A 16,788-nucleotide genomic window follows, 5' to 3' on the forward strand; every position below is an offset into this window, starting at 1 on the left:
ATCTCCTGATAACCTCTGTTCTACTTTCCATGTTCATCTCTATAAATTTGCTTATTCTAGGAACTTAATGTGAGTGAAATGGTTTGTCCTTTTGTGTATGGCTTATTTAACAAAATGCTTTCAAGATAATCCGTCTTATAGCATATGTCAGAATTTTATTCCTTTTTATTCCCAAGTGTCTTAGTCTGATTGGAATACTATAATAAAATACCATAGACTGGCTAAATACTACAAAAATGTATTTATCCTGATTCTGGAGGCCGAGAAGTCCAAGATCAAGGTGCCAAAAGTTTGGTGTTTGCTAAGGGATCTTCTTTTTGATTCGTAGTGAGACCAATGTTGAGAATCATGTCTGAGTGTCCCGTTCCCCCATGTTAACGATTGAACACCCAAGAAACGCTGAGGCAAGAGCAAAAAAAAAAAAAGTTATTTAATGGATAGAGAGATAGAGACAGTACTACTATCACATACTCCTCTGCAGAGGACCCTCCAAGTTGGTGCCCAAGGGAGTGGGGATGTCCTACCCTTTTTATCCTTTCTTCTCATGCCCCCTCCTCCCCTGATCTTGTCTACATGGTCAAAAGGTGGTAAAGGAACTTTCCAGGGTGCCTCTCCATATCTTCCTAGAAAGGAAAGAGAGGAGCTACCTGGGAGGTACTTCATTAACAACTCCTTATTGGGAGGAACAGTTCCCTGGAGGAAGGTTAACATGTTGCAGGACAGAGAAGAGCCCTGGAAGTGTTAGCAATTTATTTCCTCTTGAATCAACCCCCATTTTCCTGACCCAATCATTTATTACCTACACTGAGTGTCCTTTTGCTCTCCCTCCACCTCAATAGAAGGTGATTTCTTGGTGCATCCTCACATGGTGGAACGGGCAAGGAAGCACTGAGGCCTCTTTTATCAAAGTACTGGAGAGAAATGTTTGAGCTCTTTTTTTTCCATTTTTGAATCAGGTTGTCGGTTGTTTTGTTTATTCCGAATAACATAGTCTTTTATATAGATACCTTTATCCCTTGGGCCCAATCCTATGTTTGAGAAGCTTCTTTTTAATGAGAACATTGACGTGGTTCTGTTTTATGTTAACTAGTCAAACCCTAAATATAAGTTGTTTCTAACATTCCTAATTATAAATACCTTCTTCACTAAACATTGATTTGCAGGCAGCAGAGAATTTGAGTAGCTCATCAAATGTGAGACAACTTGGGAAATAATTAACTAACGTTATTTCCACTAAATAGAGCATGAATTTTAAATTTGCTAAATGGAATCTATAGTAGTTATTTAACAACATGCCCCCCTCCCCCCACTTTCACGGCCATCACCCACTCCCATCACCTCTTCTCTTCTTACTGAGGCCCTCTTTAGGGTAAAAGATGCCTCTTCCGTTGTAGATTAATGACAAAGCTGATGAAGCTTAAGTTTCTGGACCTCTCACCTGCATAGATGCCTTCTGAGATTCTGTACCTAATTATGGTTTTACACTTAAAAGAAATCCCCAGGTTTTATGAGTCTCAAGTCCACAAAACCCAGCTATGGCTCTGGGTATGGTTCCTCAATTTGAAATCATGTCTTAATTTCTGTTGCAGAGCTAGAAAGCCAGCATAGGGGCAGTGGTTCAGTACACTGAGATATTGTACTGGGCTTTGTTCCTTTCACAGTTTCTGACCTGGAGAACCAAGCAATCTACTTTTCTGCAGAGTTCCAGAAAAATACAGGTTGTGGGTGTTTCTAGTCAGCCCTAGTATATTCCATTGGCTTCTCCACCAGGTCCTGTCAGCACATAGCACTTGCTGTGCTCTAGTTACTGAAAAGAACCTGCAGGCCAAATTTTGGGAATCTGGGTCCTAGTTGTCCATATAAATTGAGCATATCCTTTTGTACTCTGCACAGAGCCTAAATAGAACTTTGTACTTACACAGCGAAAGCAAAGAGTGAAATTGCCCAAGCTGCTTCCTAATCTGAGGATTTTTTTTGAGTATAGCATAGGCTGTTTCCTAATTTCATCAGAAGTTTAAGACAAAACAAATAAACAAACAAAAAGGAGCGCTCTGGCCCTTTATCAAAGTACATGATTTCATTAAAAATGAATTTTGATAAAATTTAAATATTAACATATTCTCTCCTGTTCTGGTACAGGCGTTAATGGCAAAGGAAATAGTCATCTACATAAACTTTTTCTTAAATTATTCAATTTTCTCTGTGAATTATAAAAACAACTCAGATAATTTGTATATTTATTTGATTAAGGATATAGCTGAGCTAGATATTAGCACCATTCCTTGCTAAAAACCTCCTCTCTTCTCAATTAGAAGCTTAGATTCCTTCTTTTTCTTCCTCTCCTGCTGTTCTTTCTTTCCTTTCCCTTCTTGATCTTTTGCTTTTCCTTTCCAAACAGTTCCATCCTAAATCCATTTGCTGGTCAGGGCAAGGCATGCATCTGCAGGAAGGAGTCCAAACATGGGTGTCCATCTGCAGTCACCACTAGGAGGGTATCCATGTGAGGGTGGTGTGGCCCAGCATGAAGCAGCAAAAGGCTGAAAGGCCTTGGGTGTAAAGGTAGGAATGAAAGCAGAGGGATTCGAGTAGATCAACTAGGTAACTACATTAAGAATAATGTATTTAAATACATTAAAAATAATGAGAAACACATTTGCCAAGTGGAATCTAACAACGTGCCCTCCCCCCACTTTCATGGCCATCAGTAATAGAAAGGGTAGTTATAAAATTTGGAAAGGGAGGAAACTAGAATTAACCCCGTGGTGCTGAGTTGGAACTGGAAGTATTGGTGTGAACTAAGGATTTTCATTATTTGGAGATAGATACAGAAATATTCAGTAGTCATCCCTAGCAGTGATTTCAGTTACCCACGATCAAACTTGGTCATAAAAATATTAAATAAAAATTCCAGAAATAAGCAATTCATGTTTTAAATTGTACACCATTCTATGTAGCATGATTAAGTCTTATGCCATCCAGTTCCATCTAGCTAGGACATTAATCATCTGTTTGTCCAGCATAGCCACACTGTATACTACCTGCCCATTAGTCACTTAGTAGTCATTTTGGTATCAACTGGAGCAGTATTGCTTTGTTCAAGTAACCAGTAATAAAATCTCAAAAGTACAAGAGTGATACTGGCAATTCGAATATGTCAAAGAGAAGTCCTAAAGTAAAAGAAAAATTCTCAGCTTCATATATATTTAGGAAAAAACAGTATATATGAGGTTCAATACTATTCATAGTTTCAGGCATCCTCTAGGGTCTGAGAATTTATCCTCCAAGAATAAAGGAGAACAGCTGTAGATGTAAGTATGTGTGTGGGTGTGGGGGACAAACATCTAATTTCTAGCTCTGGTTACTGAGAGAGCGTAGAAGCAGCAAAAACAATGACCACACCTAGCCCCAGACCACAGTTTCTACATATCATTCTCTCCCAAGAGAAAACAGTACTGGAAAGTAAAAGTCTGAAATATCTTGGGCCAATAACAAGTAGATGCTAACAGAAAAATGAGGGCCATAACAAAGGTATAGAAACCTTCTTGAAGTATGGACACTTGGGGCATCAAAATAAATGAGAATAAAAATAGATAATAACTCACTAAGTAAAATAGAAATCTAGAAGTCCATATTATAAAAATAAAGAACAAATCAAATATTTGAAAAAGAAAAAGATACATAGTTTTCAAGTAATGCCACATAAGATACTAATTAATTACAAAGATCTTGCCCTTTGAAAAGGCTCACTTCATAGTGGAGAATCTGGGAAGCCACTACTTTCATCAAGTGGCCAAAATGAGTATCTTCTTTAGAGGAACAAATGGAATTCTTGTGCCTCTAGATAGAGTGCTATTAAGAAGAACCTAGCATCACTTTTGTGATTTCTGCCAAGATTTACAATCTAACTCTAATCCTGAGAAAACATCAAATAGACTCAAATTTAATGCCACTCCAGAAGAAAACCTATCTGGTAATTACCAAACGTATTCATGTCAGAAAAGTCAGACACAGAACCATTGGGATTAAAGAAGACTACAGAGATGTGTCAGTCATAAAAGGCTGGATCTTTCTGTATAAAGGAAGTTATTAGAATAACTAAGACATGAGGATAATAGTGATATTTCAAAGTTAATTTCCCTATTTGATGATATTGTGTCTACCTACAAAAATATCTTTGTAGAAAATATACATCAAAGTACTCAGAGAGTAAAGGAGGATCAGGTTGGCAACTTCAAAATGGATCAAAAATTTTAAATAGAACTTTTATGTTAATTGATGATAATGGGTAAACAAGGACGTGAGGTCTGTCAGGAGGGTTCTCAGTAGTGCAGTTCATTTTGAGATCTTTCATCAGCTTGAACATATGTTTATTATGGCTTCTAACATCTCTTCACCTTCTAAATCTTTTAAAACTTGTTATCTAAATATCAAATAAAATTCAAAATAGACAAATAGAAATGGTAATAAAGTTCCTTAGATATGAAAAAAAAAAAACCTGTTCAGAAAACCATTGAAACACATTGTTTGAGAACATGATGGGTAGAATGAACTCAGGGTTGACAGTAAATTCGTCATTTCATCTTTGCTCTTAAACTTCACAATATATTTTCATGTCTTCACAGTAAAAAAAAAAAAAAAGAGTTGACAGTTTTCCACCACACAAAAAACGTATAAGATTTCTGATCTTAAATGCCTGGTTGGATTATGCTAATTTGGGGAGCACCCTGCTTCCTTCCATTCTGGTAGAACAGATTCACTGGGACTCTGTAATCCATGTGGTATTTCCTGAACAGTCCAGCAGGTGGTAGTCTAGGAGAAGGACAGTTCTGTTCCTTCCCAGTCATCAGGCCTAAAAGCAGACCCATTGGAAAAGCATGAATAATGTGGACTCAGGGATGTGCTTTGCCTTCTTTGGCATGAGAATAGGATTTCTGAGATTGTTCAGGTAAAATGGGTACTTAGGTATAGAGTATCCAGCACAAGAAAGAAGCCAAAATATTTTGTGTATATGTATAACTATGCAATCTTCTGAAGCTAAAAATTTCTTTTTTTTTTTTAATCATTTCTAGAAATTCCACTGATTTTATATCTCTTTGCCCTGATTTCTATGGCATGGCTCTGGGGAGGACTGCACATGGCCTACAGACAGTTCTGGATGTTGGTTCTCTTTGTCATTTTCAACAGTCTGCAGGTAAGCCTTATGGTCTGTTTATTGATAAGATACATTCAATGAATATAAGACATGGAGTCTCAATGTCAAAGATATAATAATTCATGTATAGATGAATTCGTGAATTCATACAGAGTTATAAACTAAATAGAAGGGGTCTAAATCTTTAACATCTGAAATATGGTTTGGATTTTAACTTGCTTATCATATACATAGGGAAAATATTTAAAAATTTTATTCTTCATTTTGATAACATCCAAGTAACTACAAAAGTATATTCTTTTCAGCAAGATTGATGTTGATGAACTTTGCAGATGGCAACCATCTAGGACCTATACACATGGACTGTAGCTATGCCTAGAAATTAGATAAACTGAGGAGTGAAATAGCAGTAACCAAACAATCCCCTCTTAAGCCTAATGCTGAAGAGTATGTGAGAATGTTTGGTTTTACTAAGAAATGAATCAATATTCATGTCCAACAGTTTACAATTTCAATTAGTTTTGTGAATATTCCTGAATAACATAACTAGAAATTATATAACTGCAGTAAAAATTAAATCTGACTTTTTAGTGCTTTTGTTAAATGGAAAAATACTACAACCCATGATTAACAAGCAGGATAAATAAACACTTTTCCTCATGTTCCAAAGTGCAGATGTCTGTCCTAGTCTAAAATAATTTCTTCAACTTATCAAAAGTACCTCTATATAGTCCTTATTTGGGACACCATCATACAAGGAACATGTGTGTATCTTTATGTGTGATTCTTTAAAAGACAAATTCTTCAGTCAGAACATAGCTTACATGGTGGTATCTAATCTAGGTATAATGTCAACCTAGGAAGGGAAAAGAACATAATAGCTTAAAGGTTTGGAATAGAGTTGATACAAATTGATATGTGGGTATCTCTCTATACATATAACTGAATACCTACTCCTGCCTAGCAATGTGCTGGTGCTGCCAGTTCTCCGGCAGAAGATGTCTCTACCCTTCTAGGGTCTGATGATTCAAGGGAGTAAGTATTAACTAAAAGAATATGATGGCAAGTGACATATTAACAGAGCATTATGAGAGCTGAGTAGAAGGCTATTTTCTCCTGCCTGCACTGGCATGTGAGCACAGCCTGAAGGTGAGCCTTCAGGTCAGAGGCCCTGTTTCCGTCACCTTTGGATCCCTAATGCCTAGTGGAACTAAAATCAAGGTCCAGATTGACAGCCAACAGATGTATTTTATTTGGCAGACACTCAGTGGTACATAGGAGTAATTTAAATTTTTAAATATTTGCTACAAGAGTTTAAAATTGAGAAATGTCACATTAAAAACCTGTATTTCTGGCTTTTTAAATTTTGCTTTCTTTCTTTATTTGTGGTACCGGGGATCACAAGTGTTCTACTACTGAGCTTCTTCTCTAGCCCCATTTCTGTCTTTTCTTAAATACAATACTTGTATGCCAGCATTTTTCAATTCCTGATCAGATACTGCCCCTTTAGGTGGAATGTATGACCTCAAGTTGTACCTGATATATGCTTCATTCATCCTGTCTGCCCTTTAGTTTGTAATAATTTTAATGTTTGTTAAATAAGTGAGGCATATGTAGTTAGTGATGCATATTTCAGGCAGAGAAAACTGTTAACCAAGTCTGCAAGAAGAGAATGTGAACAATCTTGTCTAGATGAAGCAAAAGATTTGGAGGGAGAAAGAAAGGTTTTGCAATTAGAAAAGAAGTGGTAGAAGAGGAGACAGAGAGGGTAGGTTGACTTAAAATGCCAACTCACCATGCTCAGGATGTTAAACTTCAGCCTCTGATAGCAAGCCATCAAAGTTATTGTTGTTTGTTTGTTTGGTCTATTTTTTGGGGGTGGGGGCACCGGGGATTGAACTCTGGGACACTCAACCACTGAGCCATAACCCCAGCCCTATTTTGTATTTTATTTATTTCACTGAGTTGCTTAGCACCTTGCCATTGCTGAGGTTAGCTTTGAACTAGTTATCCTCCTGCCTCAGCCTCCCTTGGATTAAAGGCATGGGCCACAGTGACTAGCTGTGGCTTTTTTTTTTTTTTAATTTTCATCATTTTTGAATTTTTTTTTTCATGTTGAATGGGACTGACATGACAGAACTTACCCCTTAGATGGTGAAGTAGAAATGTTGAGGAGTGGCTATTGAAAAGTGTAGCTATTATCAGATAAGCTACTGACATGATCTAGTGTTCTGGCAATCCACCTGGGAATAAAGAATAGGCGAGAGAGTTGTGGAGATGAATATTAAAGAAACTTGGTTGGCCAATTCAAAGTAAGAATGTAAAGTAGAAATTCCTGGCTTGGGTGAATGGCCAGGCACTGACACCTTTCATCAAAGTGAAGATCACATAATGAGCAAGACTCTAGGGAAAAGGCAGGAAAATTGGTGAAATTTTGGAGACACTGGTAAGCGTAGCAATGTTTTCATATCGGGATATAGGGAGGGACAGTGAAAGAGATTGTTAATGAATGATCAGAGAGTTAAGAAGAGAACCAGAATAAGAGTTTGCAGTTGTTGATAGAAAATTAAACTTCAGATAGAAGCAATACTACTTTCTGCCAAGTGTTGTAGAGAAGTTAAAAAGGATGTGAGCTGAGGAGCCCTTTGGTCTAAGAAGGTAGTTCCCAAACTGTAGGGAGCATTAGAATTTCCTGGAGGGCTTGTTAATATGCATATCATCAGGCTCTACACCAGTTTCTGAAACAGTAGGTCTGGGTGGACTTAGAAAATTTACATTTCAAACAAGTTCCCAAGTGATGCTGACTCATCTAGCTTAGGAGCCACAGTTTGAGAAAAGAGGAGTCAAATGGAGAATGCAGAGAGGGAAAGTAATAGTTCAGGAAAGGAGGTTGGTTGATTGGTTCAAAGGAGAATTTTGGTTTTGTTTTCTTTCCTTGTAAAAATAAACAACAAAGGAGGAAGGGACAACTGTAGGACACTGGCCATGGCAAGATCACAGATGAGGCAGGAAGAACAGAAGGGTTAGAAGGCCCCTCTCTGAGCCTAGGAAAGAAGAATAGCCGGTGGACAAGAAAAACTGCTTTGGAGCTGAGACTTGGGATTTACATCAAATGCACTGCCTTTTTTCTTAAGGCAGGAAGCAAGGTCATTTGTGTAGAGGAATGTGTGGAAAGCTTGAGATGAAAATAACAAAAGATATAGAGTAATTTCTGAGCAGAAAGCTAATGAACTATGTTGGAAAATGGTCAAGAAACATATCTTTTAGAAACCAGTGGAATTCAACAGAGATTAGACACCTGTAATCTGTAATTGAACCTGTCATTAGTAATTAAATAAATGTAAACCTTAAGGTTATGATGGTAGCATGTGTAACCTATCACAGCACTTACACAGAAAACTTATGGAGCTTTCATAGAGGCTTGAAAATAAAGAAGGCCTGTTAGCACTGTACTGTAATTCATTGGGAAGTATTTTTTTAAATTATGATCTCTTTCTTTAAGGAACTTATTGCAAGTTAAGTACAAACTAAAAATATTTCAAACACATGTTTAATGAGATTAATTCAAGTTAGGTGACATTAATGTCTATTTAGATCACTATTGCTTGGTACCTGGCACAGTGGCACACTCCTGGTACAGATAGGTGCTCAGTGAATCAGTCCTAAAATTAATGCCTAATAAGAAACCCTTGGAAAACGTCATCTCTCCAGAGTTGATTGGGGTTCATTTAATTTATAAATTGCTTCAGGTCTTCCGTTTAGGAGTTTCTGTGGAATATCACTGTAGAGTAGTGAGACCTTCCAAGTATGTTCCATGAAGATTTAATGGTTTGTTTTATTTTGTTTTGTTTTGGTTTCTTGTTGTTTTGTACTGGCCCTTGTGCTCTTTACTAGCCTTTATCAGTATCAGTGTATTAGTCGGCTTTTCATCACTGTGACCAAAATACCTGACAAGAACAACTTAGAGGAAGACAAGTTTATTTTGGCTCATGGTTTCAGGGGTTCAATCCATGGTCAGCCAATTCCACAGCTCTGGGCCTGAGGTGAGGCAGAACATCATGGCAGGAGGGCATGGTGTAGGACTACTGTCCTGCTCAAGGTGGCTAGAAAGCAGAGAGAGAAAGGTGCTGAGGGTGGGCGGGGACTGCATGCAAGATGATCCCTTCCAGGGCAGACCCCTAGTGACCCATATCCTCCAGCCACCTGCCTACATTTAGGTACCATTCATTCAGACTAGGATGGGCTGATTAGATTACAGCTTTCATAATTTAATGATTTTACCTCTGAATATTCCTGCATTAACAGGAGCTTTTAGAAGACACCTCATGTTCAAACTATAACAACCGGTGACCACAAAATTACATTATGTTTCTTGTGCTTGCCTACTTGATTTTGCTCAGAGATGATTGCCTCCCTTTGGATCCAGAATATTATGATATCATATGTCTTCTGAGAGTGATGGATAAAAATACATATATTTATAATATTGTTTTTTATATTTACTATTTGATGCATTATAAATAAGAATATCTTGATCATGTACAATGTTTTTAGGAATTTATTAATCATTTTCTGAAAGATCAAGGTTAAGTCATCATACTTCTAATACGTTTGAGCATTTAAGAAAATATACATGAAGTAGTTTGCAAACATGATAATGCAAATACTCCAATATATCTACTATTAGTTTATTGCTTAATAATCTTCCTTGAACTGGTTATAAAAAAAAGAAGTTCCCAGAGAACTTAATCTTAATTTTTATGCAAGATGTTATTGGGGGTTTTTTATTTACTTATTTTGCAGCTCTGAAGATTGAACCCAGGGATGCTTGACTATTGAGCTATGGTTCTAACCCTTTTTATATTTTATTTTGAGATAGAGTCTAATTAAGTTATAGAGGCTGACCTTGAACTTGCAATCCTCCTGTCTCAGCCTCCCAAATTACTGGGATTGCAGGTGTGCACCACCTCACCTAGCTTGTCCTCATTATTTTTTAAAAAAATAATCAAGAATATATAAATAATGAGGACAAGCTGGGTTTTGGTTTCTTGTTTTTTATATAGTTTATTTTTTAAAAAAATAATCAAGAATATATAAATAAACTATTGTGTTTCAAAGTCAGAAGAATACAGAGAATTAAGGTGGAAACATCCTTTATGTTGATTCCATGGGAAGCTTTTCCTAATTTTAGTACTTACTATAAATATCATGTCAGCATGATCATGATAATTGTATTTTTGCTTCTTCCCCATGTTGTTCTTAAATGAGGTAAACAAATCCTGAGCTTCCTTGTGCTTTATTTCATTTCAAAATAGGAACTCTGAAACTTAAGTTAACTATTTCATACTTACTCTGTAGCTAGCCCACATTACAAAAGCTTCAGGACTCTCCCTCTCACCTATGGATGGGCCACCACCAGACCCATCTCCTGCTGGCTTTCCAACTCCAGCAGGGAAAAAACTTATTCCTCAGCAGGAAAATCCTATGAGGGACTGCCTCTCCCCACCTTGTGCCACATTCTATCCAGGAACCAGTCACATGGTATCTAATACTCTGACCAGGCCTGGGACACGAGCAGATTTCAAAAGTGAAAAGAGTCTAATTACAAAAGCCGCACAGAATGGGAAAGGCTTCTCTTACCAACAGGAGGGATCAGGCCAAGAATATAGACGTTCACCATACACACTCTCTCAAGTTGGCTGTTCACTGATTCAAGTGTTGACATGGCCAAGGACTATTGTAGTTGAACTCCCAGGGAACTTCATCACTGTGTCATCAGTTTGGCTGTACTTATGATATATCATACAATCAGTGTCTCTATCTTGTCTGCCAGAAATTCACATGGAGTAATTTTTTTTTAATTCCCTGGTCCATTAATCCAGGAACCTTTATTTTCTAAAAAATTAGTTTGTCATTTCTAAGTGAATTCATGCTTATTTTTATACTGTTATGGTAAGATTGCAATAAATCATGGAGTCCATCTTAAAGCAGGAGACAGAACCTTTGTTTACCAGTTGACGGTCCAGATAACACCAGCTGGTGGGCAAAGGGGTAGGCTGCAAATCTATACCTTTTTACCCCCTCCTGGGATTTGAGTACACCTTTTATTAGTTCAAAACCATATTAAAACGTAAGTGGCTGTTTCTGTATTTCAAAACAGTAAAGAAACATCATGAGATCTAAAATCATAAACAGAAAAGGGAGTGGACCAAAACATCCCTAGTTGTGTACAAGTTAAAGAATGGTTCCTAACATTGTAGACAATCAATCTCTGACAGGGTACATTGTCTGGGAAAAATTGGAACCAAAGAGAGAGCACTTTTACATTGTACAAGAATTGCCATTTTGTGTTGCCAAACATGCTATGCTAACCAACTGTTGATAGGGGGCTTTCCAGAAGAACCATTTTCTACATTACGTGGAGTCTCAGGGCAAAATGGAGTCTCTTTGGTCATTGCCCATATAGGCTGGCCCATAACGTTCCCCCCTTTTCTGGAAACCATAAAACCTTTGATTTATCTTTTAAATTAGGTAAGGGATTGTAATGGCCAAGCATATACATTAACTTAACTGGTGAAATAGGTTGTTTTAGCAGCTTGGGCCTTATAACATAGTCCAAGCAAGAGAAAAAAAAATGACTAACATTTTTTTGGGACCCAGACTGGCCACCATTTTGGGATTTAACCCAATTATTTATTTATACTGACTGTAATTTTCCCCTCTAATGTTAGGAACCTCTTACTGCTGTAAGGAAAAGGGTGATGACCCCTTTTGCTGCTTAAAGCTCAGAGGGGGAAACAGCAGTTTGAAGTCCCTTTTTTGAGGGGTCCATGGTAAAAATCTTGTTCAGGGAGAACAGGTTATAAATTCACCCGGGTGTGGGTGCTTCTATGAGAGAAACAAAAAGACATGAATACTGAACTAAGATTAATACGAAATAGCAGTTGTAGTATCTGGAACTTGACAATGAATACCATGAAGATGATAGAAATCAATAATTGTTTACTAGAAGTGAAAAAGCTGAGAATTTGTCCCCACGACAAAGGTCTAACAAAGCCTCATAAGGCCCTTTTTTGGGAACGTAAATCTTTAACATTATCAGAGTTATCAGGAATGTAAACACAATATTTAATTACTTAATATAATCTGATTTTTGTAAAATATCTTTTTATTGGCATGACCTCTGTGTTCAATAGAGATCCCTTTAACTTTGTTACTTAGAGCTAGATAATTATACTAAGCAAACATTGATTAAGCCTCCTGTGTAGGGGGCTAAGAAGATCTGTAGGCCTTAGATGGACTAAAAATTTCTGACTCTGGCAGTTTTTCTTGATAGTTATCAGGCATTCATTCCTGCCCTAGAATTTTCTTTCTTTTATAGTCTCCAGTTTTACTTATTCTTGGGGCTAACACAAATGTACATCTTAAGTTACGTTAAAATAATTATTGTTTCTTTTTTTAAATGCCCAGGAATTATTGTGTTTTGGTTTTAACTGTTTTTGTTAGGTTTTTAAGATCAAGCTGGTCAAACGGATCTTGCTTCTATCTACTGATAAGAGTCAGCTGAGTTCCCTTAAGGGACACTCTTGGGGAAGTTGTGAACAGCCTTTCAGTTCCAATAGTGCCATCTGTGCTAGGATGGGTTGAGATCTTGCTGACTGTGTGGCTTCCCTTGAAAGCATTAAGGGTGTCTTCCCTTTTCAATGACCCTCCTTTTTTGCAGCATTCGCACTGATTGGCTTTTCATTTTCCAGTGTCTCTTTAATCTCCCTCTCATTAATCCAGAGGTTATGTGTCCCAGAGTTGCAAAGCTCTTCTTCCCCTTTTCTCTGGACTCAAGCTGATTCAGAGGGCAAGACCCAAATACTGATTTTCTTGGTTCCTTTATTTTAATCTTAATCCTTAAGTCTTGGTCTTAAACATCTAGCAAGCCAGTCTTACCAGTTAAAGTAAGAGTACTGGGTTTTAACATTGATATTTATAACTTTACAGTTATTTTCATCCCTTTTAATTATTACATGTCTATAGATAATGGCTTAATATCTCAAATTAACTTAGGTTGTTATGCATTAACAGCAGTAAAGTCTACAAGGAAAATTTAAAATCAAATAAACAAAAGTAAAAATATATTTAGTTTGTGTATAATCTTGAACCTTGGCTTATTTATACATTATATCCCCTGTTTGAGATCACAATAATCTTTACAACAAAATCAATCTTTTGAATACAACTTTAAATGAACTGAAATCTGGCCTGATTTGGAGCCATTTTAACATTTAGTAAAATGGGAGGCAGAGCCTTATCTCAGATAAGGTGGGGCTCTTCACAAATTTTAAGTGTTCTGTTTCTGAAGCTGATCTTTGTCTCTCTCTTTTAGATATTGTTTTATAAGGTTTACATATATTATTTCCTGAGTTTATATGAATGTTAGCTAACATAATGTGACTTTACATCTAAACATGAATCAAAGAAAGGCTAATAACTTTTGCGTGGAAAAGTGGCAAAATATTTTATGTTTTACATTATTAACCTTTAAATAGATCAGGTTTTCATTATCTTTTAAAAATACCTTTAAATTTTTATATCCCAGTGTAAAAGAAACATAAGATTTGGTTATAAAACACCAAATGAAATAAATAAATCTCCAATAAAATTTTCCATCTTTATAAGTCTAAAATTACCATTACAGACAACTTTAGTTTGGAGAACACCACCTTGATAAAATGTTCCTTTAAATCTTTTACTCTCAAGACTTGTATATCTGAAAGATAAGAACACATTTAATATGTAAAGAAAAGTAATAGTACCACAGTTACATTGATGTTTTTATATTAACCATGTCTAGCCTTTAATGAAAAATGTAGACTCTGTAATATAGTACAATACTCCTAAATAACAGTTGCTGTTTAACCAGAGTTGTAAAAACATTAATTTCTTTAAGACTAGTTGCTCTAGAGAATAAAACTTAACAGACACAATGTAAAAAGTAAATTGATATTTTAAGAAATCCTTATCATTTTAACATATAGATCAAACTTTGGTTTATATCAGTATATTAATATTTGACATCAACGAAAAACCTTGACTAGTTTTAACTGTTTATGTGATTTATATATAACCAACTTAGTTACCCAAACCTTTTAAAATTTACCCTTCATTTACATAGACCTTTTTATTACTTGTTTAGGTCCCCTTTTTGTCTCTCGAGTTGTTTAAATTGATAAAGCCAATACATATCTAAATTTGTAAACAATGAATAGAAATAATCACCAGGCTGATACTCAGCTAGCAGGCCCAGGTAGAGCCATCTCAATTATAAAACACTGAAACAGCTATTATCCATACCCGCCACCCACATGTGTTCCACACTTCCAGTCATTTAAGTTAGAATCATCCCCAGACCTCCAAAAAACTGAAAGGCTATCACATGGCCAGCCTGGGAACCTCCAGGACGCTTCTCCACACTAAACCTGAGATCATTCCAATCAGGCAATGCACATGCCACAGTCATTAATATCTTGCATATCATTCTTAGCTATAATTATGTCCTCAAGTATCCTTCTGTGTTTAACCTGGACCACTCAAATTCAGACCAACATACAACATTTATTTCAGGTTTTCTTCTAGGGGTTTCTCACTGACAGTTTTGTCACATGTAGAGAATCACATGTAGGTAATGAGGGTAGCCCGGAGTAACAGGCATGAGCTACTTGGACATACTGGAAAATACATTTTCTAAGAAGGTTCATACACACAGAAGAAGCCTTCCGAATATTGAAATGTATTCTTCCTGGAATGCATAAGCTGGCAAGGGAGCAGAATTTTATGTACTATCGATATGCGACACTTCTCTGTGTGTCAGTTATGAGACTTCTCAGCATCTCTAGGGTCCTGTTTGACGGTCTCTCTGTAACTGACTTATACATGTTCATTATACAAGCATCTGGCGTCGAGATGTTCCCTGGCAGTTTTTGAATCATTCCCTATTTCAGAGAAGGGAGTTGCAACATGGACTTTGTAGCTAAAAATATAGAGCCCATATTCAGACATAAAGATCAGTTAGTTAAAAACATTTTCATTCTTAGCCCCATGTCTTAAACTGCTAAGTAGCTGGGAAATAAGTGACTCAAGGGTGGGAATGTTTTTATCCATTTTTTAAAAATTGTTCTTTGGTGGCCACTAGAGTGTCATGAGTTCTTAAAATATTTGTCTTATGTAGAAAAATTATGTTTACTCTTTGTCTCCACCACACCACATCCCTTTCTCCTTTCTTTCCTCCTCTTTTCCCTTTATTCCTTCTTTCATCCCCCCTTTCCTTGCTTTTCATCTATATAATGTGGTATGTTGACATTCATTTTTAAAATTAAAGCCATCTTTTATTAAGAGCTTTTCCCTAATGAAAATAGCCCTTGAGATTTAAGAAATGGGATATATTTCTTTTCTCATGAAAAAGTACAGATTTCATCTCAAATGGAATGGAGAAGAAAATTAATAATCCATCTTTAATTTTTCTCAGTGAGAATTTCCATGTAGTGTCCAGAGGAGCTTCGTGCAGGTGTCTGCTTAGATGCAGTACATATTTAGTCTTGGCTGCTGCTTTTTGAGGATAAACAGCTCTTGGGAAACACACATTGTTAAATAATCAGTTACAGAGGACTAATTGTTTCAAGGCACTCCCTTTGCAATTGCTTTCCAACAGCCAGCACTAATACGAAATGTCACTTTGTTTCCATTGGAGACCAGTGCATGAACTATTCATGAAGAGTGGAAATGCAGTCTCCCCAGAAAACCCTGGAATAAACATGTAGAAGCCAGGGGAGGTTGGAACTCTGTCATTGATTTGTCCCAGAGCTATGTCAAGTTCAGTGGAAAAAAAAAAAATCACTACTTTTGTAGAGTGAGATTCAGAAAGCCTAATGAATGCTTCATGTGCTCTTCAAAACATCCCTGAACATTTTCATAACTTCATAAATAAATATACAGAAGCTGAGATGAGGGGGTGTATTTAAATGTTCTTGATCAGATCATACCATACTGTCCAGTGTTCAGAAGCATTGGGGCTGATGAAACGTCATTGTGTTTGTTTGCAATAAACTTCTGACTCCCTTTGACAGTGAATAACATGTCTCAGATTGCCTCCTCATTAGCCTATGGATTGGCCTGGCAAAACTCTTCAGCAGACTGCAGGATTTTCACTTTTGTTTGAGCTGGCTTCTCCAGAGATCCGTGTCAGGATCTGATCTTCCAGTAAACAGCTCTCATTGATGCAGCTTCGGTAATGCATGGCTTGAACAGATTTTACCTTCTGATGCCTCACTCCTTTCTTCCAAACAAGTGCCCAACTCCTGTCCTAATGCCAAATGTCTTTTAGTTTATTTTCTTTTATTTGTTTTGTTTTGTTTTGTTTTCCATGTCACAGTCCTCCCTCTGTGACCTCACTTTTTGCATCATAATCCTATAACATGCCATCAATAGGTTCTGTCACCTTTACTTCACCTGCAAGAAGATCTATCATAACTCTGGTACTTGAAATGGCAAGCTTATAAGACTGAGAGTAAGCAAGACACATACCTCCTCTTCAAAACCATTTTGGGAGAACAAAGCAAACAGTGTCATATATAACTGGTTTTTAACCT

General features: G+C 36.7%; 1 protein-coding gene across 7 annotated transcripts in view; it reads left to right on the forward strand.

Moving 5' to 3' along the window:
* The window catches only part of Adgrv1 (adhesion G protein-coupled receptor V1), a 545,344-nt gene that overhangs the window by 478,094 nt on the left and 50,462 nt on the right, over positions 1-16,788 (forward strand). For all 7 annotated transcript variants that reach the window (XM_078044879.1, XM_078044892.1, XM_078044896.1 and 4 more), the window contains one exon: positions 5,070-5,191. In XM_078044879.1, coding sequence (XP_077901005.1) covers positions 5,070-5,191 — 122 coding nt within the window. The remainder of the gene's footprint in view (positions 1-5,069; positions 5,192-16,788) is intronic.

This window comes from Ictidomys tridecemlineatus, chromosome 1 (assembly GCF_052094955.1).
Source record: "Ictidomys tridecemlineatus isolate mIctTri1 chromosome 1, mIctTri1.hap1, whole genome shotgun sequence".
NCBI lineage: Eukaryota > Metazoa > Chordata > Mammalia > Rodentia > Sciuridae > Ictidomys > Ictidomys tridecemlineatus.